Source organism: Phascolarctos cinereus, unplaced genomic scaffold (genome assembly GCF_003287225.1).
Source record: "Phascolarctos cinereus isolate Bilbo 61053 unplaced genomic scaffold, phaCin_HiC Scaffold_7;HRSCAF=346, whole genome shotgun sequence".
Taxonomy (NCBI): domain Eukaryota; kingdom Metazoa; phylum Chordata; class Mammalia; order Diprotodontia; family Phascolarctidae; genus Phascolarctos; species Phascolarctos cinereus.
In genome coordinates, this window is record NW_027556180.1 from 67564918 (window position 1) to 67591795 (window position 26878).

The 26878-nt window shown below is 43.6% G+C and overlaps 1 protein-coding gene across 1 annotated transcript; it reads right to left on the minus strand.

Annotated features, from left to right (window-relative positions):
• LOC110219482 (putative thioesterase PNKD) lies at positions 1 to 26878 on the minus strand. The gene is made up of 9 exons (XM_021002866.2): positions 26668 to 26878; positions 10302 to 10417; positions 9911 to 10023; positions 9133 to 9191; positions 6880 to 6972; positions 6213 to 6376; positions 5642 to 5728; positions 4741 to 4856; positions 1 to 2425 (listed from the first exon to the last, which is right to left on the minus strand). The coding sequence occupies exons 1-9, from the start codon at positions 26835 to 26837 to the stop codon at positions 2252 to 2254; spliced, it is 1092 nt and encodes a 363-aa protein (XP_020858525.1). The 5' UTR covers positions 26838 to 26878; the 3' UTR covers positions 1 to 2251.

The following is a 26878-nucleotide window of genomic DNA, read 5'->3' on the forward strand; positions in this document are numbered from 1 at the left end:
TATATATAGACTTTTATTAGGGATACATTAACTCACAAGGGAAGGCTAGTGGCTTAACGCGATACAGGCGGAGAAATAAGGGAACACGGAGCACAGAGATACAATTGGATCACAGTCACACGTTAGGCAAAGAAATACCAGAGGCGACAGGGTACATAGGCTGTGGTACAATGATGATTAGGTTGAGGCAAGAAGAAGGGGGTCCAGAAAGAGGCACCCTCTGGACCTGATGATGCTATTCCTCTTGTATTGGGCACACCTGGGGCCATCCCAAACAACAGGGCTGGGAGGGGGAAGAAAGACAAGGTCAAGCTCTCTAGCAGGGGTGTCTGATTGGCTTCCCACCCTCAGGCTAGTAAGCCTGAATTGGCTGGAAAGTTCTTAGTTTACAGCAAGAAAAATTTCCAATACAGGAGGTTATAGAGAAGGGGCAGGGCAGGAATACTAGAAAGGAAGATCTTCCTGTCTACAGCAGACAGCCTGTCTTCAGAAGGGGCAGGGGTTTATCTGGACTACCACACTGGCCCATGTGAACCATTGCTCTTAAAACAATAATGAAGTATCATTCTGGAGGTTTGGATAAAAGTGACTGACCTAAACCTTAAAAGCTAGACAGCTCAGAAAAATGCACATTTGCCACATTGTTTTCACTCTATTCAAATAAAAATTATTATCACTTCAAGCTGGCCGTTAATACTGCTATAGTCCTACTTAAGTAAAGGGGAGTTGATCGTTAACTCTCTCAAACAAAAAACCAAACCAACCAAATCATTAGCAGAAAAAAAAAAAAAGAAAAGAAAAGCAGAAGTGGCTGGAGAACAGGCCTCTGAGCCAGGAAGACCTGGGTTCAGGTCCTGCTTCTGACACATACTGGCCAGATGCCCCGGTCAACTCTCAATACCATACCCGTTGCAGGTGGTCATCTGCATTGGGGAAGGCAGCACCCTCTTAGGGAGCTCATTATACCAATGAAATCAGAGGTCCAGCAAAAGAAAGTGGTGAGGAAGGGCTGAGGGTGTCCAATAATTGATTTTCAATCAGAAAGGTTATTTCACTTTCCAGATATTTTCCATCTCTATGAAAGATAGAAGGAAATAGATTGAGAGTCCAGCAGGGAGGATTTAGGTTAGATAGATAAGAAACAGGAGACAGCAGAATGAGAAGCTATGGGATCTCTCTGAAGGAGGGGCCCCAGCCCAGAGAGAGGCAAAGTGGTTGGTCAGCACGACCCCTAGAGGCTCCTGATGCTGAAATGTGTCATGCCTACTAGAACAGGCAGGTCCCTATTTTTAAGAACTTCAGCAATGCCCGTGTAGGGTCTTGGGTTTGTAGTCAAGCAAGGTGGTCTTTTGAAGCAATGTTTTCTTTTCCCTAGTTGGGGTAGGGAATGAAGCGTTGAAATACAGTCAAGAGAAGAGGAACATCCAGATGTAAAAAGGGATGACTCCCTCGCCTTTCTATTTTCTTTTGGTCTTTGAGACTGATTCCAAAGAGTCAGGAGGTGTCGGCACCAGGGAAACCAGTGGACAAAGGGATTTTGTTTTTGAGGGGAGGGGGTTATTCTAGGAGAACCAAAGCTAAACAAACATTGAACCCCACAACCTTTTCCAAAAGAAGCCCAATGTTAGCTGACCCCCTTGAAAGACTTTATTTCAAACTCCCTGGAAGGAGGGTGCAAAGGGAGATATTAGAAAGGAACAGATCTAAGTCGCAGTGGTGCTCATCTCACCTGACTCTCCTTCCTCCTGCCTCCTCTGATACCGGATTCTATCAGGCATCTTCAGTGGGAAAAAGTAGCACTGGACAGCCAGGATTTGGATGGATGGAGGCTTCCAGTGGTGGAGGTCAGGGGTTAGGGTAGCAGAGATGGCTCAAGAGACAGACTGACCCAGAAGCCCTCAACTGTCCAGTTTCCTCATAAGACTCCCAACCTACCTTCAAGGAAATCCAAGGACCAAGGGGGGTGCGGTATAGCAGTAGGTGCTGAAGGAGGCAGGAATACTCTTTATTTCCTTTCTCTCTTCTTCTCCCCACCCATGAATCCCATCATTTGTGGCCAGCCCCCTTTCCCCAGAGATCTCCTTTTCCATCCACACCCTCCTTTTGAAATCTACCATGAAGTGAATGCCTTTTTCTGCTCCCTCTTCTGTCAGAATGAGAGGAAGAGAGGCAATACCAGGGAGGGCAAATATACTAATGATAGGGAAGGAAGAGAATGAAGAATTAAGAGGGACCCCAGCAAATAGGGGTATCATTTGCCCTTGTGCTGATCCTTGCGCCTCCGAAGTTCTTCAAGCAGTCGTGCTCTGGAAGGGCCAGCATCCCCACCAGGGCCAGGCAGTGGTCCCAAGGCCTCCTGAAGAGCAAGGCAGTGGGTCCTCAGGAATGGGTTGTATGTCTTCTCCTCTCCAATGGTTGATGGGCACTGTAGGGAGTGAGACAATAGAAAGCATTAGAATGCAGGGCTTGGGCTTGAAGAAACTTGGGCTTGGAGTTGGGGAACCCAATGTAATTGTAATTATAGTCATTATTATGCCAGTTTATCAAATGTCATACCTGAACAAGAATCCCTTCTATAACATATCTAAGTGGGTATCCAACCTTTGCTTAAAGAACTCTAAAAGGGGGCCACCTGCTACCTTTGGGGACACTCTATTCTTCTTCTGGATCACTCATATTATTAAGTTTTTTGGTGTTATCAAGCCTCACTACCATTTCTACCTACTGCTTTCAGTTTTGCCTTCTTAGGACAAGCACATCCAGTCTAACCTCTCTTCTACCTGAAAGCCCTTCAACTATCTGAAGACATCAATCATGGCCTTCCCCAAGCACCCCCCCCCAACCTTTTTTTCTTCTGGTCTTTTTCTCCTCCTTGTCTCTATCTTAGTTGTCTTTCTCCCAGGTTAAGCATACTCAGTTCCTTCATCTTATTCTCACTAGCCTGGTTGCCCTCCTCTGAAGGCTCTCCAGCTTATCACTACCCTTCCTAAAACATGTGCCATAATACTCCAGATGTTTTCTGACCAGGAGAGAACAGAACACCTTCCTTCTCAGCTGCCATTTTGAGTCATTTAGATTACTGTCTGCTATAACAGCAAAGTTTTTTTCCCCCCAAATTAATTGTGGCTATCTAGCTATACCTCCCTTATCTTATATTTGTGAAATTGACTTCTTGAACCCAAGGGTAAGAGTTTACATTTATCTCTCCTACATTCCATTTGATTAGATTTGGCCCATTGTTTCAGCTTGTTGAACTTTTCTTGGATTCTGACTCTCTCATTCAATGCAATAGTGTCCCCTTTCAGTTTTGTATCATCTGAACATTTACGTTGTCATACAAATCATTGATAAAGATGGCTACAGGCCCAAGGACAGATTTCTGGGGCACTCCACTACTGACCTCTTTCCAAATTGTCATCAACTCATTAATAACTATTCTTTGGTTCTGATTGTTCAGCCTTTTAAAAATTCACACAATTATAAGTTAGCTAGCTCACGTCTCTCCATCTTATAAGATCCTGTAAGATCTCTATCCTTTAAGAATAGTTTCAGACTGTCAAATGTTTTGCTAAAATCTAGGAAAACCATACCTATAGCATTCCCTTGATCTACCAATCTAGAAATCTGTCCAAAAAGGAAATGAGGTCTGCCCTGACCCTTTCTTAATGAGGCCATCTTGGATCACAGTGATGACCAACTCCTTTTCTAGATGGTCAGTAACCATTCCTTTAATAATGGGCTCTTGAATTTTGCCAGGAATCGAATTCCAGATCACTGGCCTATAGTTACACACTAGATTGCATTTCCTTTTATGAAAATCAGGTCATGTTCCCTTCTCCAATCCTGGAGTATTTCTCCTGCTTTTCAAGATTTTTCAGAGATTACTGGCAATGGCTCCAAAATCATATTTTCCAGTTCTCTTAATACTCCAAGGATGTAGGTCGTATGGGGCTGGTCACTGAAATTCAAGGATGGCTATGTGTTCTCTTTCTGTCATCCCACCTAAAAGGACATATGTGGGCTCGCCTGAGATATCAAAGCCATTGGAAAGAATACAGCATGATTCAAATTTATTTTTGGAGGGACAAAAAGTGGCTTTTGCTCCTCGCTAACTGTAGGAGCTTATCTCCCAGAGCCTTGGTTTCCTCTTCTTTAAAATGAGGATGATGATGAGCATGTCTTAACTCCCTTACACAATACTCCCTACCTGGGGCATGAAATTGATCTGTTTCCATGTCATATCCCCTTCAGTAGACTATACACTACTGTGTCTATAGGGGTTGTATCATTTTGTATGCGCAGTGCCTGGCAAAAGGGAAGTGCTTAATGGCTTAATAAATATTTATTGAATCGAGTTAATTCCATGAGGTCACATAGATTTTAATAACTAGCCACATCAGGATTTGAATCCAAATCTCTTCATGCCAAGTCTAGTGTGCTTTCTAGGGTGATAAGCAGATTGGTACTTCTGGATAGCCAGAGTGGAGAGGTAAGCTTGTAATTTTTTTTCATTGGAGAGTTAGGCTGGCATTTTCCCTTTCTGGCAGTCAGTTAACACCAGCAGAATGAGGATAATACTTTATTGTCTGTGAAAGAGAGACAAAACTTACCCCCTACCTCACCCACTGGAAAATTGTTAAGGAAGTACTCTGAATTCTATGAAGGGCTAAAAAGGTGAGTTACTACAAATGCTGTTCTTATTTCACTTCCCTGGGGTTGCCCCACGCCTCCCTTCCTCACCGTGCTCCTGTATTCCAGCCGCTGCTGCTGAACCCACTGCATTTTCTTCTCTCGTGCCATGTTTTCTGGTTCCACCAGACCCGCAAAGCTCAGATTCTCCTCCGCATACTCATGACCTGGGCCATTCAGGAGAGAAATAAGGATGCATGTCACCTGATAAGGAAAGGGTGCCAACCCTTGCCTCCCCTCAGAAGTCCATGGCTGGGCAACTGGGTTGGGGAATCAAGGTGAGAATAACAGGTACAGAGCCATAGGCAGCCTCTCCAGAGCAGGTCTTAAGATTCAGTTCCAACCAATAGAGAACCCACTCTTTAATACGCACCACAGACAATCAGAAACCTCACACTGATTTCCTTCTGGTCAATCAGAGACTGTGTCTTTAATTGAGCTGTGGCTATTAGGCACATCTTCAGCTAGGTTCCTGCCAATCAGAAGCCAGTTCTGAGTGCCCCTCCCTCCCATCATAACTAAGTTGGGCAATCTCTTCTGGATATATTCCAGCAGAATGTTTGAGATTCTCCCTGTTGCTGCTATTACTGCTAAATCAGCTAGGTGGGAGGTGTTAGGATCCTAGGTCTGGAGGAGGAGGAATATGGTCCCAGTTGCTTAGGAAGGGGGATTTCAAATCTGCCATCCGGGCAGCAGATTCAGCTGGCAAACCCAGATGACAATCGTCTCTTTCAGAGTTGGGGTCTTGGGAAATGGGTTATGTTTTTTTTTTTCTCTCTGGGCCTTGAGGTCCCTGTTTGTATCTAATATCTGACATAGACAATTTTTCTAACTTAGGGGGACAGTTTTCCTTGCCCCCAGGTTGGGAGATGGAGGGAGAAGGAAATGCAGTGGTAAAGATAGGGTGACAGATAGGTAAAGATAGATAGGGTGACAGCACTGATTCCCTTACCAGGCCAAAGCAAGGTATCATCTCCCAGGCCCATGATGAGGTCCAGCGAGTTCAACATAGTTGCAGGGGACCCTTCAAATATTCTGCCTAGGGGACAGAGAGGAGAATGGGATGAGATCGACAATGAGGGCGTGGAGCAGGCTAAACTGGAAGGCTTAGCCACACCATTTTTTTGGTTCTTTTTTCTACTGGCCCTCTGTTCTTTCCCAATCTCCTCCCCTCTTATACAATTTTTAAAACTTCATTTAGGGATCTAAGGAGCCAAGACCTCCAACGCAGGCATTTTCCTGTCTCCTCTGTGCCTTTCTTTTCTTTACTGGATATTAGAGGAAACTGATTGAATTGTTATGCTACATTACATGTTGGACTTGTAGTTCTTTCCTGTTATTTGGACAGAAGTATCATTTGGCTAACCCGATGGGCCCCTGGGAACCTTCATTATTCACTTTGGTTTTCTGGCCCTGTGCCTTCCTCCAAATACAGGGGCCCCCCTCCCCTTTTTCTCCAGGAGTCTCTCTCCCTTCACCAGTACCCCATCCCTCACACCTCTCCATCTGAGGGTGGGACTCACCACAACCAGAGAGGAAGAGAACATCCCCTGAAAAGAGGCAGGAGGGGCCTTTGTAGGGTTCTCCATCCAACACATAGATCATGTGCCCCCGGGTGTGACCTGGGGTGGCCAGAGCCTGGAACTGAAGCCTCCCCACACTCACCATATCCCGGTGACAAAGGGGACTGGAGAAGGGAGAATAGAGAAGGAAACACATTAGCATGCACTTTAGCCTTCTCCACTCTCACTGGTGTTGACAATGGGATAGTAGACTCTGGAGAGGGCTTCCTAGATTAAAGGCAGATTATGTCACCCAGGCTTTCAAAATCTCTAATCCAGAGCCTTAAGCTCTTGCTCCAGAAGTCATGGGGAAGGACTGATGAGAGGGAAGAAGGAATAGTCCTAGGGCACAGAGGTGGTCTGAAGGGCTCACTTGGTAGAAAAATGGGGTAGGGGGAGAAAGCAGGGAAAGAGTATCAAAGTCCCTCTTCTGCCTGTATCTACAGAAGCCCAGTTGGGTGGGAAAAGCAGCAGGTAAGAGGAAGGGGAAAGAGGAAAAACAGAACGCCCTGTAAGGAAGTGGACTATGGCTCTGGGGGGAGGCTGGGACTACACTTCTTTAAAGTCTTGATTTGAGAGAAATTGTTAGAAGAAAAGAAGTTGAAGAGGACCTCAGGAGATTACTTACTGAGTGAGGTGAGCAATGCCATCCTGGGGGTTCCCGTAGACTCGGCATCCTCTATTATGCCGTCTCAATTCCCTGTTGCCCCCACTGTGGTCCCTACAGTGCAGAGTGCAAGGCAATGACAGAGAAATCACAACAGCTTACGCATGGATTGCATTTTACAAAGTTCAAAGCATTTCCATAGGTATCATCTTGTTTGAGCCTTAAAACCAGTTTTTGAGTCAGGAAAGGACATGCATTTTAGCTCTTGTTTTTTTGTTTTTGTATTTTTAAGCAATTAGGGTTAAGTGACTTGCCCAGGGTCACAGAGCTAATAAGTGTCCAGTGTTTGGTCTGAGGCCAGATTTGAACTCAGGTCCTCTTGACTCCAGGGCCAGTGCTCTATCCACTGTACCACCTAGCTGCCCCAGGACATGCATTTTAGACAGATTGAAGATTCAAGAAAAAGAAACCGGTCAAACTCATTAGAATCTTTTTTCTTTTGGTCCAGACCTACGCACCTGTGATTTCATCAGTGTGGCACCCACCTTTCCACAATAAAAATCAGGACTCATCTGTATTTTTACAGCCTTCAATCAGGAGTTCTTAATCTGGAGCCTATAAACTTAGTTTTTGTTTTTAATATTTTGATAACTGTATTTCTATATGAATTGGTATCCTTCTGTAATGTTATGTATTTTATTTTATACATTTAAAAAACTGAGAAGGGGTCTATAGGTTTCACTGCCAAAGGGGTCCATGACACAGAAAAAAGCTTAAGAAGTCCTGCATTTGAGAGTTGCCTAGGGCTTAAGTGACTTGCCCACTGTAACACAGCTCATATGCATCTGAGGCCAGGCTTGAACCCAGGTTTTTCCTGACTCCAAAGTCAGCATTCCATCCACTATCCACATGCTGCCTCTCCACAGGGAATTTACCTGGTTAGAATTTATTGATATCAAAGAAAGGACAAGGACTATAGCCACTTGGGTCCCTTTTGTCTTGGTTCAGGATGCTGCCACAGCCCAAATAAATTCCCACTGTACTTGGGCCTGCTCAGCTAGGCCTGCCCATTGAATTATCCAGCTCCTAATCACTGGGACAGGCACTGTTTTACACTCAGAAAGAAAGTTAGAACTAATCACTCATCACAATTACAAACACACCCCAGGGCCATCTGAATACACCAACCAGGCCCGGGGGCTAGAAGGGCCCTAACACTCTGTCCAGGGATGCCAGAAAGTACCCTGAAGATGCAGCACTCTGACTCTCCAAGATTCAAGGTGAGTGAAGGTCAGCACAAGAACCCAGGGGATCCAGAGAGAGGCCATGAAGGGCCAATTACCACACCCAGAGATGGAGCCTGGCCCTGGCCCAAAGTGCCAATTCAGAAACTAAAGCTGGAGCAATGAATAGTGACAGAACTTGGTCTTCTGACTCCCAGTCCAGGGGGCTTTGCACTGCCCCAGGCTGCCATGTGTGGGGAAGGCATACCCAACTTATCCTATAACACGCCTCCAGGGTGGGCAACTGTGGCCTTCTAGGTCCTTGGGTGCGGCATTTTAACTGAGTCCACGTCTTACAGAACAAATCCTTTTATTAACAGGATTTGTTCTGTGAAGTTTGGATTCAGTCAAAGGGTGGCACCCAAGGACCTAGAATGGCCTCGAGGCTGCAGGTTCCCCACCCCTGGCTCCTTTCTCACTGTCCATCCCTGTGGCTTCCCTTTCCCTTGTCTAGCTAGGTGAGGCAGTTAAATGGTGCAGTGGAAAGAGAGCTTGATTTAAAGTCAGGAAGACTTGAGTTCGAATATGTGCCTCAGACAATTATTAACTGTGTGACCTTAGGCAAGTTACAACCTCATCAGGTTCCATTTTCCTTATCTGTAAAATGGGGATAATAATAGCACCAACTTCCCAGGATTGTTGTTAGGATCAAATAAGATCGTATTTTGCAATCTGTTTTGCAAACCTCAAAGCACTATATGAGTGGTTATTCTTATTCTTATTGTTATTATCTAGTACCATTTGAAACATGACCTAAAGGAAAGACAAATCATTGCGTGCCTTCCCCATCCCAGCCTGATTTCTCTCTCCATACCTCTGTTATTTCTAGCCATTTCTGGTCAATTGTGTGTGGGTGGTTTACTGTTAGTATTTCACCCTGGAGCCTACTGACCTGAAGTGCATGATTCAGGACAAGGCTTGGTTGGGGGGGTGGGGGGGAGGGGAGGCCTGAAAGGGAGGCCCTCTGGGCTTCCTGGGTCAGTGCTCTTACCAGTGTTTGTGGGTACAGAGAATGGCAACCAAGGAGACCCCCTCCTTTTCAATGCAGGCCTGAGGGAGAGAAGCAGAGAGACAGAGGAGTGAAGAGCAGAAAAAAGACAAGAAGAAACAAAGGGGGAGAGCTAAGCAGAGACATAAGACAGGAGACGTTCAACTCCTCCACATTATGAGTATGTGGGGGGTAAGGGAGGGGAGAGCTCTTGGAGCAATTATGTGCCAGTACTATCCCTTACCCTCCTCATTGCCTCATCTCCTCTCCTTGTCCTGTCCCTGAATGGAACTATTGCTGTTCCCTTCATAATGCCCACCAACAGCTGAAAAGGACCTTAGACCACCAAGAGATAATAACAGATAATTTATAAATTTTTTAAAATTTATTTTTAATTTTAATTTTAAAATATTTTGATTTTAAATTTAAATTTAAAAATAAAATATATTTATAAATAAAAATAACAGATTATTCTTAAAAATCCCTTGCCTTAGGTAGAAAAGGATGTGGTGTAGGTATGGGTGATGAGGGAAGGGAAGGGGTAGGAGGAGTTAGGAGAAGAGTGAAAGGGCTACCATCTTTGGATAGGATTAGGCACCAGTATCTAAGGCAATGGGTAGAATCCAGATGCTCAGATTCCCCACCCTCAACCCCCCAATCCCTCTCCCAGGGGGCCAATGGGATCTAAAGATGTGAGTGTGGGTGTGAATAGGCAGATAAACTAAAATACCGGACAAATAGGGATGCATACACCTGGCCCCATACACGACTACCTTCTCACCTGGACAGCCCTTGGATCTGAAGGGTCTACAGCTACAGCTAACTTGGATTGGGTATCAATGATGAGGTAGCTATAGTTGTCAAGAAGGACCGGAATGGGCAGCACCTTCACTCCTGGAGGGGTAAAAAGACAGTGCCGAGAATCAGGAGAAGGAGGAGGACTAGGAGATAGTATGGAAAGATGGAAATTTCCCCCTCCCCACTGGAGGCGATGTTTGGAAAGAGTACAGGATTCAAGTTCCCTCAATGCAGGGAGGGCTTCATTTTTGTCTTGCTTAGGTAGGTACTTAAGTAAAGTTTAATCAAATGGAACAGGATTACCTACAGAGGGGTGGCAGGGATAGGGGTGAAGAGGAAAAGATCAAAGTCAACCCCAGTTGGATCTCGCTTACCATTAAAGACTCGGGGCTGGACAGCTGAGTGACCATCCGGATAGCGATGTCTGGCCCTCTGAAGCTGTTTTCGGTACAAGAGATAACCCAGCCAGGTGCGTGCATACAAGTTGTATCTGAAGAATCAGGAAAAATAAAGGACTTTGTCTTCTTCCTCACTGCTTCCCAACACCAACCCTTTGTTTTAGGCAAGCCAGTTTCTTTCTTGTCCTGTCCCACATGAACATTCCCTAGTCTCTTTTTCCCACCACAATTCCTTCCAACTCTACCTTCTTAGCCCCTCCCATTCTAGTCTCAGGCCTTTATGTGGTCTGGCATTAAAATTTTTTTTCATTTTTTTATTGTAATAAACGTCTCTCTTTTTTTTTTTTTAATTTTTAGGGAGTTGAGGCTAAGTGACTTGCCCAGGGTCACACAGCTAGTAAGTGTCAAGTGTTTGGTCTGAAGCCACATTTGAACTCAGGTCCTCCTGACTTCAGGGTCAGTGCTCTATCCACTGCGCCACCTAGCTGCCCCCTTCCCTTTCTCTTTAGTCCCATCCTCCTTCATAAATTTGGCAACATTATCACTATTCTCCTTTTCCCCAGCCCCTGATTGGCTCAGGGGTCTAAGACAAGGGCCATTAATGTAGGTTCCTTGTCACCTGAGTAGAAAAGCGCTCAAAGCAATCAGAAGCTCCTCTCTGAGGCTTCAGACCAGCAAACCAGCAGCATGACCAACACCAGGAATCCATACTCAACTGAATCAACATGGTACTCTCAGTGAACATCCTTTCCTTGCTCTGAATGTCCTTTCCCTGCTGTGGCTAAGTAAACCTTTTGTTAGCTGTTAGATGAACTGTGAGCATCCTATTTTATTTTAATCTCAGACCTGAGCTACCAGCCCAGCCTAAGCTACGCCTGGCCTATTACCCAAGTCCTTTTTTTTTTTTCTGAATCTGTCCTTTTCATCATTTCCTACTGAATAATAATATTCATTACATTCACATGCCATGGTTTTGTTCTGACATTCCCTAACTGATAGGCACTCATTTTGTTTCAAGCTTCTTGATACAACATATGGTTCCTTTCCTTCTCTCCTTGACCTCCTTGGGGAGGTCCCGTTATTTGTACTTCTGCAAATTTCATATATAAAGCCTTCACTGAGCTGGAGAATCTCAAAGGTCCACTCCAACTTTGGCATTCTCAAGTTCTCTCTTTTGCTTTCAAATTTGGGTCATTCATTATTGTCACAAATGAAAAATCCTTGAGGGAAGGGATTGAGTCCTATTCTTTTCCCCACCATAACTGGCACAGCCCCTTATACATAGCTGGTGGTCAACAATTGTTCATTAAGTGACCGTGTCTAGTTGTCAGAGGCTCCACTGATAAAAGGACGTGAGATGAAAGGAAGAGCTGAGATATATGGAGAACAGAGTTGTGGGGAAGAACAGAAGAAGGGATCTTCCCATCTGGAAAAGGGAAGAACAGACTAAACAGGAGGGAGGTGCTATTATTATCTCCATTTTGCAGATGAGAAAAATGAGGCAGACAGAAGTTAAGTGACTTGCTGTGGATCACCCAGCCTAGTAAGTGTCTGAGGTTAAACTCAGGCCTCTCTGGCTCCAGGCCCAGCACTGTGCTATGTGTACCTATGTGGTAAAGCTGGGAGAGAAGAGACCGTGATGAGCTAATGGAAATGGGACAGAGGAACTCAGAGTATGGAATAGCTAAGTACAGCTTTGTTTATTATCTAATACAGGAAGCCTCCTCTACTCCTTCCTTCCCTTCTCTCCATATGGTCCTCCCATAGTTGAAATCATAGTAGATTAGAGCCAAAGGGATCTCACACCTTCTGTTCATTCTCCGTTTCACCGTCTCATACCCCTTTTGTTAGAAAGTTCTTTTTTAAAGAGCCTGTGTATACAAAAATATTTACAAAAGCTCTTTTTGTAGAATTAAAGAATTGGAAACTAAGAGGGTTCCCATCGACTGGGGAATGGCTGAACAAATTAAGGTATATGAATGTGATGGAATACCAATGTTATAGAAGAAATGAAGAAAGTGATGGTTTCAGAGAAACCTTGGGAAGTGTGTAAGAACTGATACAGAGTAGATTTAGCAGAACCAGGAGAACAATTTTTACTATAACATCAAAAATGTAAAAATGAGTGGATAGAGCACCAGCCCTGGAGTCAGGAGGACCTGAGTTCAAATCTGATCTCAAACCAGACATTTGATACTTACTAGCTGTGTGAGCCTGGGCAAGTCACTTAACCCCAATTGCCTTGCAACAACAACAACAAAAAGTAAAAATGAACAGTTTTGAAAGACTTAAGAATGGGGATCAATTCAATGAGCAACCATGATTCCAGAAGACCAGTGATAAAGTATGCTACCCAGCTCTTCTTCTTTTTTTTTTTTTTTGTTCTTTTTTTGCTAGGCAATGGAGTTAAGTGACTCACCCAGGGTCACACAGCTAGTAAGTATCAAGTATCTAAGGTCAGATTTGAACTCAGGTCCTCCTAACTCCAGGGCCAGTGCTCTATCCACTGTGCCACCAAGCTGGCCCTACCCAGCTCTTCTTGACAAAGAGGGGATGGACTTCAGATGCAGAGCAGGGTACTTTTTTTGGACATGGGCAATATGGGAATTTGTTTTGTTTAACTATGTTTATTTGTTGCCTGAGTTTGTTTGTTTGTTTGTTTGTTTGTTTGTTTGTTTCTTTGTTTCTTTCTTTCTTTCTTTCTTCCTTCTTTCCTTCTCTCTCTCCCCCTTTCTCCTTTTTCTTTCAGGAGAGAGTGAGAAAAAATAAATGCTTAATAATTGAAAAATATTTAATTAAAAAATGTTTTTCCTTATTCCTAATCACTTCACTTCCTCCTGTCATTTTAGAGCTACCTTAGAGGTTCAATCAATTTACTTTATTTACAGACGAGGAAAGTGAGGCCCAGAGACTGATTTATCCAAGGTCATAGGTGCATTAAGTAGCAGAGTTTGGATCTGACCCCAGCTCCTTTGACTCTGCCCTCTGACTCTTTCCTTTTTTTCTCCTATCTTCCCTATGTGGAGATAATTATAACTAACCCCTGTACAATATGCTACAATACTAGTACGATAATTGACCTCTGTACAACAAATCACACCCCATACAACGTTTGCTTTTCCAGGCTCAATCATTACATATTCTTCTCCCATTTCCTTACTGCTCTATTATCTTTATATTTCAGCTGTTCCCTGAAACTCCTGTTCATCTGAGCCAAACCTTTAACTTTTTGGACAAGAAAACTGACTCTTCGCACTGGTGACAGAGGCTGGATGGAACCCAGGTGTCCTAACTTCCTATCCTACTGTTCCTTCCATTATTCTCCTCTATCCAAGCATGCTAATCTAGGTGGTTAGCTAAGCAGATCAAAGACTCTGGTAGCTGGAGAGGGCTTTGCATTCTCCCTTATTCTCTCTCCTGCAAAATTCCCCCACCCTTGAGATCACAACTTCACTCCTGTATCAAGGGAAGCTAGACACCAAAGATCCATGGATGATCCACTTCTCTTTTTTGAGGGGTGAGGGAAGTAGAGAGATGAGGATGGGGAGAGTAAAGCAAAGAACATCTCTGAAAGAGGAAGCTGAATAGGTTAAAATAGGGTCAGTCTTAGCATCAGAGCAGGAATGAGGCAATTTGAGCTCCCAACTCTCCCACCTCCAAGATTGCATTGAGACATTGCTGCCCCATACAATGGGTCTTTGATTCCCCTCTCCTACTACCAGGCACCAGATGCCTGGGGTTTCCTTTCTAAGGAGGAGAGAAGCTAGATGCCTGGATCTTAGGCTCGGTCACTCCTCTCAGATCTGTTTCCCTCCTCATAAAATAAAAAGATTTCCCTGTCCCCCAAGGCAGCTTAAGGCCAGGGACAATGAATGATTCACAAGGTGACATTGCATCAGATGTAAGGGTGGAATTCACAATTTGGTGTTTCATTACTTGGTCCCTGAACTGGAGGGGCAGACATGTGAGATCCCAGAAGCTTGGGTTCTGTGACTGTGAGCAAAGTGTAGTCCACAGGACTCAGGCATCCAACTTGTGACCAAATTCATTCAACTGACATTTCTTTTCTTTTTTAGTGGAGGGAAAAAAGTGTGGCCCCGCTAAGATGTTTAGGAAAAGAAAGCATTTTTCCTAATTAGTCAGGGACAAGTCAGTCAGTTAACAAGCACTTATATGCTTACTGGAGGCCAGTCACTGAGTTCAATGCTGAGGCTATAAAGAAAGGGAAAAACACAATTGCTGCCTTCAAGGAGTTCACATTCTAAAGGTGTGTGTGTGTGTGGCAATATTCAAGCAATTAGAGGCAGCTAGGTAATGCAGTGGATAGAGCCCTCAACCCAGAATTAAGGAAGACTGGAGTTCAAATCTTGCCGGACAGGTCATTAAACTGTTTGCCTCAGTTTCCTCCTCTGTAAAATTAGGATAATAAAAATAGCACCTCCCTCCAAGGGTTGTTGTGAAGATTAAACGAGATTAATACTCAACTCAGCTTCTTCATCTATAAATGAAGCTAGTAATAGCCCCCACCTCCCAGGGTGAGGATAAAGTTGAGATAATACTTGTAAAATGCTTAGCACAGTACTTGGCCCATAGTGGGTGCTTAATAAATGCTTGTTAAAATTAAAAATTTAAATTTAAATGATGGATATGCAAGATATATCCAGAGTCAATAGAAAGTAATCTTACAGAAAGACCCCACCTGAAATATATATGGCCATTTGGCCAAGCCACGAACAATGGTTGGGTTCATCTGCCTCTGTGAAAGCATACTCACTCTCTTTCATGAAACAGCTAAAATTCAAGCTAAGAGACAATGTCAAGTGGTGCAAGTCAGATCTGAGACGAGCTTTGCCTGAATATACTCAATTCAAGTTCATTCCATGGCCTTCAACAAGCACAGATTAAATACTAACTCATAGGAGGTGAAGGCAGCTAGCCTGAGGTAGATAGCTTGCCACAAAGTCAGGGAGAAGACTTGGGTTCAAGTCTCACCTTTGACACTGGTTGGGTGGGCAACCCTAGGCAAGTGTCTTTTAGTGGACCAGGTAACTCTTTGACACTGTTAAACTGCAGAAAATGTTATCAGCCCAAGTTGGTAGAGGGAGTTTCTTCATTGAGAGCTTCCTGTATCTATCTGGCATCCAACTTGAAGCCAAATATATTCATTTTTTAAAATTTTATTTTAGTTTATATTTATTATAGTTTTATTTATATAATAAAATTATTATGTGTGTGTGTGTGTTTTAGTGGAGAGAAAGAAGTATGACCCAGCTAAGATTTTTAGCAAAAGACAACAGGTCTGAACAAAAAAAAATTTTTTTTTCAAAAGGCACTGTGCTAGGTTCAGGGTATACAAAAACCAAAAGAAAAAGTCCTTGCCTTCAAAGAGTTTTCTTTCTTTGGGTTTTTTTTTTGGCTAGGCAATGGGGTTAAGTGACTTGCCCAGGGTCACACAGCTAGTAAGTGTTATATGTCTGAGGCCACATTTGAACTCAGGTCCTTCTGAATTCACGGCCAGTGCTCTATCCACTGCGCCACCTAGCTGCTCCTAAAGCGTTTTCTTTCTACTGGAAAGATGTAACTTATACTTGGATAAGTAAATACAGGGTAATTTGAGGACAGAGATGGGGGTGAGGACCCACAGTAATTAGGCTAGGCTTTGGAAGAGGTAGAACCCAGCTGAGCCTAGCAAGAAGATAAGGGTTCTGAAATACAGAGGAAGGAATGCCTTCCAGGCATAAGGAACCAGTTTAGACAAATGTTTGGAGAAAGTTAATAGAAAATGGAATGTGGGAAACAGCTAATTTTAGTTGGAACACAAGATATCTACAGGGGAGTTATGTGAGATACACTTGGAAAGTTGCATTGGAATGAAATTGTAGGCGGCTTTAAACTGCCAAACTGAGGAGTTTGTATTTCATCCTGGATTCAACAGAGAGCCACTGAAGACTTTTGAACTTGAGTGACATAGTCAACTCCGTGCCTGAGGAAGATTACCTTGGCAGCTACATGGAATGTGGAGTAGATAAAGGAGACAATGGAAGCATGGAGACAAGGACAAGACAATCAGGAGGCTATGACACCAGTCCAGGAAAAAGGTGACTAGGGTCTGAGATGGGGTGGCGGCTGTGTGAACGGAGAGAAGAGGACCAGATTTTATGGAGGTAGACTTGATAAGCCTAAGCTATGGACTGGATTTGGGAGGTTAGGGAAAGTGTGAAGAATGACTCCAAGTTATGAACTAAAAGAGATGGGAAAATATGGAGAAGCATGTGAGTTTTACTTTGGATATCTTGAGTCTGAGATGCCTAGAGGACCGTCAGGTGAAAATGACCAACAGGCAATTGGAGGTCAGTAGAGAGATCAGGGTTGGATAAAGAGACACAAAGCCATTCAAAAGCAAAATAGGTTATCTTGGAATGGGGTTTACTCATCACTGGAATTCTTCACACAAAGGCTGGATGACCACTTGTCAGGTATATTTGTTGACAGGGTTTTTGTGTAGGCACAGATTTCCCCAGTAGATGACTAGATGAGATGACTTCCAAGTCTGAGATCCTGTGATTTGGGAGGCATCAGCCTGGGCATAAAGGAATTCCTGGGGGTAGATGATCATTAAGGGGGAGAGAGAATAGAGAGGAAGATAAGAGAGGCCAGGATAAAGAGCCTTAGGAGGAAAGTGATCAGTGATGATCCAGCAAAAGAAACCAGAAGAGCACTGGACAAGGAGGGGTAAAGAAAGTCAAAGGAAAGGGATAGACAATCCAAGAGGAGAGAATGGTCCAGGAGGATGAGACATGAAAATAGGGCAGCTAGATGGTATAGTGGATAGAGCACCAGGCCTGGAGTCTGGAGGGCCTGAGTTCAAATCTGGCCTCAGACACCTAATAGCTGTGTGACCCTAGTTGCCTTAAAATAATAATAATAATGTTAAAGCTTAAAAGACAGAGAAGTGAAAACAGACCATTGGATTTGACAGAGATGACAAGTAGACTTTTTGAGAGCAGTGTCAGTAAGATAAATATAAGGACAGAATATAGGCTAGGAAGAATCACAATCTTGAGTCCACAGTTCTCTAGAATAGTTTGGTCTGTTAAATACAAGTGTCCTCAACTGATTTGAACATAACTGATGATGAGGACCAAGCAGACAACTGTGTACTTTTATGCCAATAAAATGATGAAACTGGGTCTTTTGCCTTTGTATTAGAGAGATACTGATATATAAGGAATTTGTTCCTGCAATATATTTTAATAAATTCATTTACAGATGTGATGTCAGGAGAGGATTTTATTTTCAGTCTCAAATATTAGCCACAAGTACCATAACACTTAAAATTTGTGTTTCCCAGTCCCCTACCCATAGGACTCCAATTCCAGTATATTTCTACATTCCATTCATAATGCTTTCTTATGTTTTCAACAAGTTAAATGGGTTGGAAGAAGTATAATGAACATCTTTACCTTGGAAAAAGTCACATGGGAAGTACAGAGAAGCAGGAGGCTACCAGGGCAGATTATGGTATACATTGTCAGATTTGGTCACTGTACAGGATATTTTTTGATTAATTGTTTTTCTGTGTCATAAGATAGGATTCAATTTGGTAAGGGAAGGTTGAAACGACTTATCTAAAGATGAAATACATTAATAAAACATATTAAAATGAAAAAGAAATTACAAATTATTCTCCAAGTCATAAGAACATAGAGTTGGAACTGAACAGGTCATCTATTCCAATCCCTTTTTACAGATGAGGAAACTGAAGCCCAGAGGAAAATTACTTACCCAAGGTCAATTAAATGGCACAGTCTAGATTTGAATGTAGGTCCTCTGACTCTAAATTCAGCATTCCTTCCACTTTACCATGTTGTAATGTTCTCTTTACAACTCAGTTTGACTGCTTTCCCTAAATTCCACTCTTTATTTCTTAAGTATAGAAAAGGAACATATGCTTCTTAAGGTCAGGGACTATTTTTCATTTTGTTTTTAAATATAATAGGTACATAATAAGTAGATTAACCAGTCCAGCTGCTGTAGAGAGAATTCTTGGTGAAGTGCCAACTGGCCTAGTTGAACTTCAAGGTCTCCTCCAGCTCAAATTTTATGAAAAAAAAAAACCTATTTGTAACTAGCTAAGGGTTCTTGTTTTCAGTTTACCATTGTTCTCAACAAAAAACCATACATGAAGTCATTGATAGATGTTAGATCACAAGAGCCAGTGTTGAAAAAACTTGAATTCCTCTGTTCCAAGAGGTCCTGCCTTCTTTCTAGCTCAATTTCTTCATTTTCCAAAATGAGAGGGAAACAGGCCCTGAAAAGTTGGGAGGACCTGAGGCATAATGGTTGATTAAGGATCTAAGTGAGGAAATAAAAGTTTCCTAATTAAGCTCCCCAGAACATGGGCCTACAGTAAGAGAGAACTCTTTGCTGGGAGGCAGCCAATGAAGGTGAGAAAACCTACCAGTTGCCCTGAAACAACTGCCCTCTCCCCGCTTCCTTCCACCTCAACAACCAGCCAGACACCTAGGGGATGGGATGGGAAGTCAACCATGACACCATTCCATGCAACAAAGAACACAGAATGCAAAGTGTCTGCTTGTCAGTGCTGCTCTGAATCACACAAGTTTAGTGGAAGCCAGAAAACAGACTCAAGAGTCAGAGGGAGAGAAATAGAAATATTTCCTCTATCACTTTTCTTAAACCTTAACTCAGAACACCAACATAACAACTGAGTGAGCCTTCCTCCTCCCTCCCTCTCAATAGACGTGCCCATCCAGTGGCACAGGTAAGACCTTATGTTCCCAAGTACCTATATACCTTGAGCCAGCTTTAGGGCTAACTTGGGGCAAAGAACAGGGGGTTCCTTCTTTTGGAGAGGCAGGAAGGGAAGGAGGAGATAGATGGAGAGTGTCACCTCAAACTAGCTAACCAATCTCTCAATCTCTCTCTCTCTCTCTCTCTCTCTCTCTCTCTCTCTCTCTCTCTCTCTCTCTCTCTCTAGCTCCCAAACCATCAAACCAAAAACTAGTTTTCCCAACTATGGAGCTTCCTAAATACTTTTTTCACTCCCTGCCAGGCCTCACTTTCAACTCCACACTCAGGCTAGGAAAGTCCCAGTGGTCAGTGGGACCTCAGATCAACTCTGGCCTGCTTTGCTTTCTCATTCCCTCGCCCCTCCTTAGCTATCCTACTCATCATATGCCAGGCTTTAGGAACAAATGAACTCTGGAGGCTTAGCAGTATGCTTTTTCTTCTTTTACCTAGGATACCAAGGACAGAAATCTTCTACAGGGCTGAGGGACTGAGGAAGGAGAGTCTAAAGAGAGGCAGGGGAGAGAACTAGCCTGAATCTTGGTGATTAAGTCCCATTCATTGAATTAGTGCTTATGTTGGTCCTGGCTACTTTAAAAAAAAAAAAAGGCTAATCTTTGTAAGAGCTGGTAGAGAAGGGGAGCTGTAGTATGTGGTGTTATGTTCTTGTCATGGTGATAAAATAAGGTGAGAAAGTGCTAAAGAGAAGAGAGGATGACAACTATCAAGTAGAAGACAGCTAAAACATTTCTCAAGGGGAGCTACTAGCAAGAATGATGAGATTGAAGATGTCATTTACCGAAAGTACAGAAAGCAGGGAAAATTTAGCAGTGATTTGCATAAAGCACCAATTGGGTATAAGTATCACTTGTTTTACATAGTACAGGCTGATCCTTTAAGGTGGCAGGGTGGCCATTTTCTTCTGCTGCCTGAAGTATAAAAAAGCTTAGCCTAGGGGAAACTGGTGTCAGAAAATTCATTTTACCTCTTTCTGCCTTTCAGAGAAATGTTTTCTTGGTTATTCCCCAAGTTGATTATGCAGGAGGAACTGGGTAGTGTTTTATTTTAACTTTGTATCCTTCTAGTTTCTTTTCCTCTCTGATTTAGTAAAGTAGTTTTTAATTGAAATTTCATTTTCCACAAATGCTTCATTGGATTTTAACCTTTGAGCCTGAATCATTAGGCTGGCCTCCTTTAGGCTTGGTGTAGAATACTGATGTTTATTTTTCTGCCACAGCCAAGATATATCTATGCCCCAAAGACAGGTTGATATCCTTTCCAGAAGAGAGTGCATAGAAACATCTCAAGGAAGGCCTCTCTAAAAACTTCCTAGAAATTACAGCTATCCTAAAGTGGAATGGGCTACCTCAGGAGGTGATGGAGGTAAAATAAAGGCTACATGGCCACTGGTCAGGTATGTTGCAGACCAGATTTTCAATGGGCATGGGTTATTCTGGATGGCCTTTGAGTTCCCCTCCCACTCTGTCATTCTGTGATTCCATAACGAGAAAGTTAAAGAACTCAAGGAATGAAGTTTCCTGGAGTCCAGTGTGCCTTTAGGGGGTGAGAGGAAAAATGGAGGAAGGAGGCAAAAACTTGGCTATAGACAGGGAAAAGGGCAAGAAATAAGAATTCAGGGGTTGTGCATTGTTTCTTCTCTCTCCTGAGGAAATGAGACTGTTCCAAACTAAATGCCGAAGGCATTAGTGAGTTCTTCAGAAAGTGTGGGCGGTTAGGTGGTAAAGTGGGTAGAGCCCAGGGCCTGGAGTCAGGATAACCTGCGTTGAAATCCAGCCTCAGACACTTACTAGCTGTGGGACCCTGGGCAAGTCACTGTTTGTCTCAGTTTCCTCATCTGTAAAATGAGCTAGAAAAGGAAATGGTAAACCACTCCAATGTCTTTGCCAGCAAAGCCCCAAATGGGGTTATAAATTAGTGGATACAACTGAAATCACTAAATAACAACAATATCCTTAGGAGATAGATCGGTATAGAGGGCTGGTGGGACGGGAGAGAAAGGGAGACAAATGCACAGAGAAAGGTAAAAGCTGGAGAGATAGAAAGACCCTGTCTTAACAGAAAGGTCCCAGATTCCTTACAACCAATGAATTCTAGAGAAGACTATTTTTCAGTATCTTCATCCCTGCTTATAGAGCAGATGAGCCATCTAACTGCCCAACAAAGATACCTGGCCTTAGCTCTTCCCTCTCCTCAGGCTTGGCCAAATCAATTCAAAACAATTCACTATTATTAAGTAGACTATGAGCCCAGCACTGGACTACGTCCATGGGGGATATGAAAAAAAAAATCAGTCTCACTCCTTGTTCCTAATAATAATAATAATCCCTAAAATTAACCACTGCTTTAAAACAGTATGCTAACAAACACCTTTCTCCAAATTATAGATGATGAAACCTCGGCCCAAAAAGTCACCAAGCAGGGACTAGGTTAGGGGTTCTTAACCTGGGGTCCATGAACTTGATATATATATATATATATATAGATAGATAGATATATAGATAGATAGATAGATAGATAGATAGATAGATAACTTTTAATAAAACTGATTTCCTTCATAATTCTTTGTCTTTTATTTTAAGCATCTGAAAATATTATTCTGAAAAAAGGGATCCATCAGTTTTACCATACTTGCCAAAGGAGTCTAAGACACAAGGAAGGTCAAGGACCTCTGAATTCAGAACCGTTCCATTATGTTACACTATCTTCGCCATTGGAGGTGTGGAGTTTTGTGGCGTCTCATCACTAATTACACAGGAAATTCCATATATATAGGAAAATCTAGCATGATCCTTCTCTTATTTGTAGAAATGGGGAGGCTAAGGATATGGAATACAACATACACTGTCAGATGTATCAGATGTGTTCATTGGTTTTCCTGAACTGCTCTTCCCCCTTCTTTATTCTTTGGTTTTTTTATTATATTTATTTTGTTATTTTTATTTTGCTATTTTGTTATAGTTATTCTTTCTTTTCTCCAAGAATGAAGGACAAACAATAACAACAATTCTTTGTTATATTGGATGGTTTGCTGTATTGAGAAGTGATGTATTCAGAAATGAATGTGAGATTCAAAAGAAGCTATTAATAATTTTTTTTGTTTAAAAGCATAGGATGGATGCTGGATTATTGGCAACTCACTCTAACTCCTTCCATCCTCCCCTTTCTAGTTGAAATTTCTGCTTTCTAGTTGAAATCAAAACAGTTGCTCTTATCAAACCCAGATAGTGAGTTGCCTTTTGCAAGATGTTTGATAGTCAGTGGTCTCTCTCTCTCTCTCTCTCTCTCTCTCTCTCTCTCTCTCTCTCTCTCTCTCTCTTTTTTGGTTAGGCAGTGGGGTTAAGTGGCTTGCCCAGGGTCACACTGCTAGTAAGTGTTATGTGTCTGAGGCCGGATTTGAACTCAGGTCCTCTGTCTACTTTGCCCGCCACCTAGCTGCCCCGTCAGTGGTCTCTTTGAACAGGGGCAGGACACAGAAGTCAGAGGGTAGAAGGAAAGCAAATCATGAAATGAGAAATGAGAAAGAACTCAGAGTTTCTCCTACTAGATACATAATAAACCCTGCTTGATTCTGACATAGTTTAGTCCTTGGGGCAGATAGCTACCCAAATTCTCAGCCTTGCTGGAAGCTCTCAATTTAACTGGGTTTCACAAACTTTTGTCCTAAGATTTAGAGGCAGAAGGGATTTTGGAGATCGTTTAGGCCAATTCAGTTTGCAGATGAGAAAACTGAGACATATAGAAAGAAGGTGATTGACTTGCCCAAGGTCACCCAGGTAATAATCAATCAAGATTAAAAATCAGATCCTAACCCAAATCCTGTGTTCTCTCCATTCCACCATATTGTATTTATTAAAGGCTTACCACTTACGGAATACTATTAGGCATTGGAGAAGACAGAAAATTTAGCTAAGGCAAGGCCTAGACTCATGGAGCTTATCGGCAATAAAGAGGCCAAGACATGAACAGAGATAACAGCAATATGAAATAATACCAATATCAATCTAACTGGTTGTGAATTCATGGGACATGGAAAGTTAGCTGTCTCTCTACAGAAGGAGAGCCTCTTCTGGCCATATTTCTAGAGGATATAATTTCCCCTTCACCTTCCACAGAGAAAGCAGAAAGGGGAAACTGAGTCACACAGCAGAGCCTACAGGAGAGACACTTGTTAGCCTTCCGGTCTTCCTCTCTAAGAGGATGGTATTCAGCATATACTACATATGCATGGATCAAATAAGATAATATTTGTAAAACACCAAGCATACTGTGTGCACATAGGTGCTTAATAAATGCTTGTTCCTTTCTGGTACCTAGTGTATGGTTCTACTTCCCAGAATAGATTATAAACTCCTTGAGGACAGAAAACATGTCGTTTCCCCATGTATTTCTCCTTGCCTCTCCCTACCCCCACCTTCCACACCTCAGTCAGGCAGCTAGCACAATTGTTTAATGAATGACGGCAGAGACTCGAGAAGGTTAGGAGGTAGGAGGTAGGAGAGGAGGAGGGGCACTCCTTAGCAGAAATTTAGCAAGTACATATGCCAACAAGCATTAATTAAATGCCTACTATGTGCACGCACTGTGCTAAGCACTGGGGAAAACAAAGAAAGGCAAAAATAGTCCCTGCTCTCAAGACACTCAATATAATGGGGGAGACGATATGCAAAAAACTATGTACAGATAAGATGTAAACAAGATAAATTGGAGATCATTTCAAGGGGAAGGTATTGGTAATCAGGCAGATCAGGAAAGATGAAGATGGGTAAGAAATGTCATCTCTGATACTCTCTGCAAAATGGTGGAGACTCTACGCAGGTCTCTGTGCCCATCCCTACACTTCCCAGGCAAACAAACGCCTCTCCTCTATGCCATCCCCTCAACCTCTCCCTTCCCACCCCTCCCCTTCAAAGGCTGCTTCTCCTCTTGGTCTGTGCTTCTCTTCTCTACCTTCTCTCACTCAGTTTCCCCACTATTAGGTCCAGGTTTCCAGCAGGTTCTCCCCCCTCCCATCTCCTGTGCTCCTTCCTGCTGGAATCCCCAGCCTCTAGGGCCTCTTTGTGTTCTCTCCTGCATCCTTCCTGCCTAAGCGGGCCCCTCTCCCTAGCACCAGCACCTGCCTATTTCCTTGATATTTCCTGTGAGCACCACTCCTCAGAACCAGCAGCTCCTCCCATGTTTCCAGCTCCACCCATGGTTCCAGCCATGACTGCAGAAGACCTCGGTTTGGGAGTTTACAACCCAGGCACCCAGTACTGCTCTGAGCATTTGGCAGTATGTGCACCAGGACAATTTTGAAATCTAGAATCAGGAAAGTCCACAGAAATTTGGAATCCAATGACTTTGCTGAAACACCAAGTAGTTCTAGAATGCCCAAGCCCTCAAAATTCTGATTTCGGGGATGTTAAAAATTCTGCCATCCCAAGTCTCATTTCAAGGCCCTCGAATCTTTCGTATATTTTCTAATTCATGAGTTTGGGGAGTTAGAAAGAAGCCATCTTGATCCCTCCCAGTAGAGATGTGAAATTTTGATGCCAAAAGGAGAAAGAATTTTGTTTTTAAATGGAAATCAGGACAAGAAGGGAAGGGGAAGGGGAGAAAAGAAAAGGAACATATACATATATATATATATATACACACACACACACACACATATGTACACATATACATATAGTGTTTTTAAATGTTCTTCATAGAGCTAAAGTAAGTTTGTTATTTGATACATGGAACCTCAGTATACTTATAAAATAATCACATAGAGTATACTTAGAAATGTTAATAATTTGGGGGAAAACCTGGAAGAAAAGCATAAAAATAATTTTACCCCCTTTTTTCTCTAAATTTTCACATCTTTATCCCTTAGCTCAGGGCAGCAGTTGACTGAATTGGAGATAGTATGGCTCAAGCCAAATATGTGGGATAGTAAGGAATGGTAGAATAACAGAGTACTGCTTCTGGAATTAGGACCTGAGTTCAAATCTTGCCTCAGATATTAGCTACATTACTATAGCACCAACCTCACAGGGTTGCCGAAAGAATCAAATGGGTTAATTTCCCGTATAAAACGTGTTTTATGGAGTGCTATAGGGGCAGCTATAATGAAGAGGCATCTAGAAACCACATCTCGTGGCCTGAGACATCAAGCAGAGAACTTGAAGACATTACATAAACATGTACGTAAACACTCTCAGCTTATCCCCAGCCTTCCATAATTCAGATTTGAACACGAAGGTTTTTGCCCAAGAGCTGAAATACATAGTTTCTCTTATTTTGTGCCACTGATGTATTTAATACCCTTTTCTCTCCCCATACAACCCTGCCCCCATTGTGGGGGAGGAGGAAGAGAAAGACCTTAGTTGCTTGGAAGACCAATTTAGTCATTAGTTCCCGGCTCTTTTCTCCGGTCTTTGCCTTTCTCTTGGGTGGGGGGAGGGGGAGGACATTGGAGGCGGAGGGGTGGGAATGGGTCTGGCTAAGAGATCCCTCTCTGCATCACAAGGAGAAAGGAAGAGAGAGTCTGCGATCAAGGGCTGCCCCAAAGTGTTTGGGAGTCTCGTGACAAAACAAGAAATGAGTGGTCCGGTAAATGAAATTTGGCGGTCATCTGGGCCAGATTCCGAAATCTTCAGCTTTTTTTCAATGTCCCAGTGACCACAGGCCAGCATCAGAAATGCTGGGGGGAAAAGGGATATGTCATTTAGCCTATTCAATTGAGAGAGAAAGCCAAGGTCCGGGACTAAAGGATTCTCACAGTCTCTTCTCCCTCAGTGGTGGGAGAAAAGAGCACGTCTCCAAGCTTTTTATTAGCCTGAATCAGGCCTCACTGCCTTACCACTGCCTGAAGCTTGGCGATTCCTCCCTTTCCCTCACCCACAAGCTCATCACCTTTCTATTCTAGCAACTCCTCTCCTCAAGCCAATGCCCCTTTCCGCTGCTTCTGCAGGGACTGTCCTCCCTGCCCCCAATATCTGTACCACCTCCCCTCCCAAGCCTCCCGTGCCATACCCTTACCGGCTTCCCCAGTCTCTGTTCCGCCCCTCCCCCAGCTATCTCACTCCTACTTACCCCTACTCTCTCCTTAACCCCCTTACCCCTGCTCTATCTCCCTTACCCCACCCAGCTTCCCTACTCTGTCTCCCCCCTTCCCCTTCCTCCCTTGCCCTGCTCCCCCGTCTCTGCCAATCTCTCCCCTAGATCCTCTGCCTCTTCACTCCCCCCAATCTCTGCCTTCTCCTCTCTTGGGTTCTCCAGTCTTTCCCCCCAGCTTCCCAGTCTCTGCCCCCCTATTTCTGTCATCCCCTCTCCTGGATTCTCAGCTCCCCCATCTCTGCTTTCCCCTCTCCTGCATCATCCAGTTTCTGCCCCCCTATCTCTGCCATCCCCTCTCCCGTTCCCGCAGTCTGTCTCTCTCCCCCCCAGTCTCACCCCCCCTTACCGGTCCTCGCCAGGCCCAGTCTCCCTCCAACTCCCAGCCCCTCCCCAGCTCTCATTCGCGTCCACGCAGCACACTAACCCGATCCGAAAAAGCAACCTCTCGCTGCGGGCCATGATCAGGCCGGGGATGCCCCAGCGGGGTCGACCGCAGCGGGTCCGGCTGAACAAGAGCAGGAGGAGGACTAAAAAGACGAGCCCGCAGCAGGCGAACGGGTACAGCGACGTGGCTGGGCAGCCCAGCAGGGCCATGCTGGGGGCCGGCTCTGCTGGGGACCCGGGAGGGAGGGCCG